At 39.3% G+C, this 5,276-nt stretch overlaps 1 protein-coding gene across 1 annotated transcript in view; it reads right to left on the minus strand.

Annotated features, from left to right (window-relative positions):
* Positions 1-5,023, minus strand: part of LOC137987654 (exportin-4-like) — a gene marked incomplete at its 3' end in the record, with an annotated part of 14,756 nt that extends 9,733 nt beyond the window's left edge. Inside the window, exons 1-5 of the mRNA XM_068833731.1 lie at positions 4,885-5,023; positions 4,705-4,810; positions 1,433-1,574; positions 772-913; positions 126-242 (exon numbers count right to left, since the gene is read on the minus strand). Coding sequence (XP_068689832.1) covers positions 126-242; positions 772-913; positions 1,433-1,574; positions 4,705-4,810; positions 4,885-4,929 — 552 coding nt within the window. The remainder of the gene's footprint in view (positions 1-125; positions 243-771; positions 914-1,432; positions 1,575-4,704; positions 4,811-4,884) is intronic.
* Positions 5,024-5,276: the final 253 nt, after the last annotated feature.

The following is a 5,276-nucleotide window of genomic DNA, read 5'->3' on the forward strand; positions in this document are numbered from 1 at the left end:
ATGCAAAATTCACATGGCTTGCATGACTCGCTGGCTTATAGATTGTCCAGCTGCTCTGAATCTCGCCTGGGCCTCAATCCTGCTCCAATAGTTCCAGTCATAAAAGATGATTTTGAACAGTGTACCTCAAAAGCTTTCTTGCATTGTAAATGAACTTCCCAACTCATTCCCACGTCACTGCTACGGTTCAGGTGAGAGAACTGGCTCATCAATGCCTTCAAGATCATGCAGCCCAACATTTGCTGCAAACAGATCAAAATTTGACGCTAGAATTTTGTTCTCAGTGATTGAGTAACTTTTAAGGAGTTAAAGAGTAGCCTGAGAAATCATTCACCAACAGGTTACTTTTTGTAGGACAGAGTAGTAAATTCTTCCAAACTCTGTAATGTTAATCCAGAAATACCCTTGCCATACCCTTACAGTGTACAGTACGTGTAGGTAATATGTTAGAAGATTAAACAGCGGCCAACACGTCGGCCAACAGTCGACCGACACGTTGGCCGACGCGCTGGTGGGATCGAATTCTTAACTTTTACCCAGACTAGAGTACCCAGGGTTGTCAAAACGATCTCAACCAATGATACCATTTCAAAGTTGGTAGTACTAGCTCTTCTAGTTTTCTTTTTTTACTAGTCAAATTTAGACATGGAAAGTTCCAGAACTTTGAAAGTAGCAGATAACTGCATCAGTTGCCAGCCCATTTTTAGAACACAGAATATTTTTAAAATCTTCTACAAACAGCAAACTTTCTCTACAGCATTCAGAACCCACCATTGCCCTGTTGTCAGTTGACAAGAGCTGAGTAACATCTCTGAGCAAAGATTCTTGGATTACGTGTGAATTTTCCAGAATACCTCGCTTGCAAATTATGGCCACCACTTGCAAGACTTGTTCCTTTACATACTTCTGAATTCTTTGTGAAAAAACAACAGTAGATGTGAATGTTGTTAATCCCTAAATGTTCTTTAAGTCTTTTTTAAGGTATGGAGTAATTATTCTGTTCTGTGAATCATTAGGGCCTAAATCACCTAAACCGATATCACCAAGTCAGGAGGTCATGGCTCCAGACAACTTCAAGTTTGCATTGTTTCCCCATAACAATGTACCTCATATATAGACAATTTGTGCAATATAACTCTTTCCAAATAAATGTCACACAACAAACCAGAGGATTTGCTTTTGCTAATAGATGCCCTATTTTAAACAGTCTTACACTTGCGATTGTTTATATAAGCTTAACACTTAATATGCAAAATGCCGTAAAATAAAACAGTTGTAAATGATATTGATTCTATTTAATTAATATTACTATTTTTCTTAAAATCATTAATAATATTTTTACCTCTGATTCACTGAAAATGTGAAATAAGAGATTTCCCCTCTATCAGTGCACGTACTTTTGAAATTTGCTGATATAAATGTTTTCACTTACTCTTGCTTATGGGTCACAAATGTCAAGAGAAATGATCGGAGAGACTCCACATCTGACTTGTCAAGTATGCTCCATTCACGCAAGATTGCCTCTTTGATTGTAGAAGCAGCTTGAAATAGCACATAGTCATTAGTGCTTTGTTCTGATCAAAGAATAATACAGAGTATTAATAGGTGAACAAGGAGTAAAACAACCATTTGAGAGCTTTGTAATATTAAAGGAGGCCTTCCAAAGAGGATTGTCTGATTGTTCCTCTTATTGAGCCGATGTCAGCCATGGTTCTGTTCAGTGCAGACCTCTCAACCACAAAAGACCAAAAACCTGGAGGTAAAGGTAAAAAAACCTGGAGATTCATCAACGACATCAAAAAGAATTAAAACAAGTTCATAACTTTTGTACCGGTATTTAGCAGTTCCTCTGCTGCTGGTGTTTGTTTTTTTTTCTGTGATTGAACTGGAACAACTCTGATTCTCTTCGTCCTCAGATTCGACAAAGGAATAAACATCATTTTCTGTCATTTTGACAAAGTGGACAAAACGTATCTAGATGCAACAAACTGGTAACAATAACCTTATTTGGCATTTGTCTTCTAAATATTGTTGGGAGGTCGGTGTCTTGCCAACCAGTCAATCAAATTTGACAAATACACTGTATGCCTTAAACCTTTGGATCTCTACAGAATAGGCAACTTTCATGATAGTGTCATTTGACTACAACTGCCAGAATTCAGTTTGTTTTTCTTTTCTTTTTTAAATTTTGTGGCCTGTGAATTTGTTTACCATGAGATTTTTGTGCCTCATCGTGAGACTGTGAGATTGCCCTCAAAACTGTGAGAACCACAGCAAAACCATGAAACTTGAGAGACCTGTCAGTGCTTTCATGTCTTGCCATTGCTGCCATTGTTTTCTTGGCAGCTTTTTTACTTAATGGACACTGCCTGTCACAAAAATTTCTTTTTTTTTCTCAGAGGTCAGCTGGCTAAAATGTCATTCATCCACTGAGTTGATTTAATATGCACATTCCTTAAAAATGATTGCCGTTCCAAATAGTGTTCTTTGATCCATTTGTTTACTAAGCTTGTTTTCCAAAGTCTCACCCACTATGCACATTCTAAAACATGTTGTTGAAATTTTGCCAATTCGTTGAGGTCTTAGGACGCTTTCCATTTGACAGAACTTAGTGGCCAGACCAGGCATTTTGAAAGACAAACTCTATGATGCCTTCAAATTAACTCACTTTGAGGATGATATATACATGTACTCCTCCAGAAGAATGTGAAGGGTTATTATGAAAGTGTTTCTGCAAATTGTTGCATTTTCTTCGAAAGCTGACAGGTCTAGCCGGCCAGTTCTGACAAAAGGAATGAACCCCTAGTTTTTTAGATTTGGTGAAGGTCTTGGCAAGATTTCCGCACAGGTCCCTACTTCATTATGCATATGCTCCTTTGTTTCAAGAAAACAATAGCGGTATATTTTGTTGTTGTTGTTCTGTTCTGTCGTCTCGCTGTGTTTCATTGGCCCTGAAAAGCCCATATGGGCAGCGGTCAATTAAGTATGTATTAATAGACGTCCTTTGGGACTATGGCGCTTTGTTCTTTCTTCTTAGAGGTTTTTTTTCTAAGTCTATATGGACTTTGAAAAAACCAGTCAAACTTCTGACTGAAATACGGAAAATCGAACATTTTTTCCTGCAATTTCGGCACTTTTCCTGCAATTTTACCCATTTTTCAATTTTAGAATAAGCGCAAGAAGTGGAGTTTCAAGCAATCATTGTAATAGGGTTCAGATTCTCAAACATAACAAACAAACCAAATAAAAGTACTGTCATAAAAATTTAATGGCTACCTGCTCTTTCTATGGTGAAATTGTTCTTTCTGTCTGCTTACGAATTTTCCGAGACACTGCAAAGTGTATGTTTTCTTCCTTTCCTGTATTCAGGATCACGAACAGTGCACTTAGTGGGATTTTGCAATTTATCGCTCTTTGTAGAGATCGGCAATATGCTCACTGATGCTTCCAAGTAAATAACTTTGGTAGAGATCCATGGATGTTCCTGTACGAGGCATACTTCATTTCACTCCCCATCATGTCTTTTCAATGCCCTGATGTGGGCTCGTTTGTCTGGGTCGACGAAGTTTAGGCGATGGTTAACTGTGGGATGATGTTAGCCCTTGTCTTGTAGGCCATTGTAAACTTTCCAGCCACAGGTAGCTAGGGCTAATATTCTTTCAAGGAGAGTTTACTGTCAGAAAACTATGTGTTCTGGCAGATTGAAGGCTATCCATAGCAGTTTTTTCTTGAGCATCACGAAACAGATCCATCTTCCGATGCACTTTGTCTTTGCCAACTGACTGCGTTTTCACACAGGTTTTGGACACGGTAGACGAAAGTAAATTGTTTTCTTTGCACCACTCTATGCACAGCTCGGGATAGGGTATAAAGCAGGGACAATTTCCAAATGTTCAAATCTCCCTTTGCTGTGACGCTTTTACTTGGTCTTGATTATTACAAAGACACAAGTTTGCTCCAAAAGAAGGGAAGCATGAAACAATTTTAATTGCAATGAACTCATGCATTAAATTTTCCCATGAAAGATGCACCAATCATGATCAGACTGTAAGCATGTTATACTCTTCCACGCAGCGAACTTATAAGTGTGCCGCACGCACGGGGTATGAAGGAAAAGCAGGTCACAGTTCACAGCAATACTGGAAAACCTAAAACTATCACAGGGACTAACCTTAAGCCTAAACAGTGCCTTTCGTTGTAATTAGGGTTACAGTTAGCATTATTAAAGGGATAGGTTGTTTCAAGAGTTACTGTAGTAAAACAGGGATCTCTTAACGGTAACCTACAAGTGTAGGGTCGGAGTTCAAGGCAAGCTGTGGCATGGGATAAAATGGCAGAAAAAGCTGAGCGGGATCTGGAATAAGGACAAGACGAAGGGATAGAAAGAAGAAAGCTGGGACGAAAACGAGTAACGGTGTGGGCGATGAAGGGAAAGAAGAGAGAGAGGGAGGGAGAGAAAAATGAGATCCGTTTTCATTCATCCCGCAAGTACAAATTACCCATGTATATATTCGGTTCTCTTGGGTATACGTTTTGTTCTACAAAACAATAGCGCGAATGAATAATTAATTTATTCTGCATGCATAATGAAGTAGGGACCTGTACGGAAATCATTCCAAGGTCTTAAGGGTTATAAGGTTGGGGGTCTTCGATCTTAATTTTTTTGTCTCGTGCAATTTTTGCACTGATGAAGCAATCTAGTACCTAAGATCTGTTTGCAGGCTGCGTAAGGAGACTTCGATCGTCTGAAAGTCAGGAACACCCGTTCCGCTGACTGGCGCTGTTCTTGCGTCACCAAAGATGGCGGCGCCTGAGAAAGACACGGGTGAAAAATGGTTTTAGTGGATGAATTCATCACAAAAAAAAGTAGTTTGCCATGCTTACCATCACTATTGCGGCCGAATGTTCCAACTCCTGAAGAGTAACCATTGTTAGCCGATCACTGAGCGGGTTTTTGCGATACAACTACATTTCATTCACGTATTTCGTCAATCCATGAAGTTTTTTAGTCAGGCCATTTTCGTGTGGGAGGAATGGAACTAGAATTCCAAACAATCGTTTCCAGGCCACCAGTCACAGGGCAGCTCACCAGTTGCCACGAACACCGCGGTAAAACGCACTGCGCATGAGTACAAATTTAAGCTTCCGGTCCATACGCATTTCCGGTTACGTATTTAAATCCAATGTAAACGAGATAAAATTCCGTACTGCGAAAGTAAGAGTTAGCATAAGAAAGTGGGAGAAAGGTTTGTCTCGTTGAAAAGTTTATTTTTCAT

The sequence above is a fragment of the Montipora foliosa genome, unplaced genomic scaffold (assembly GCF_036669935.1).
Source record: "Montipora foliosa isolate CH-2021 unplaced genomic scaffold, ASM3666993v2 scaffold_371, whole genome shotgun sequence".
NCBI lineage: Eukaryota > Metazoa > Cnidaria > Anthozoa > Scleractinia > Acroporidae > Montipora > Montipora foliosa.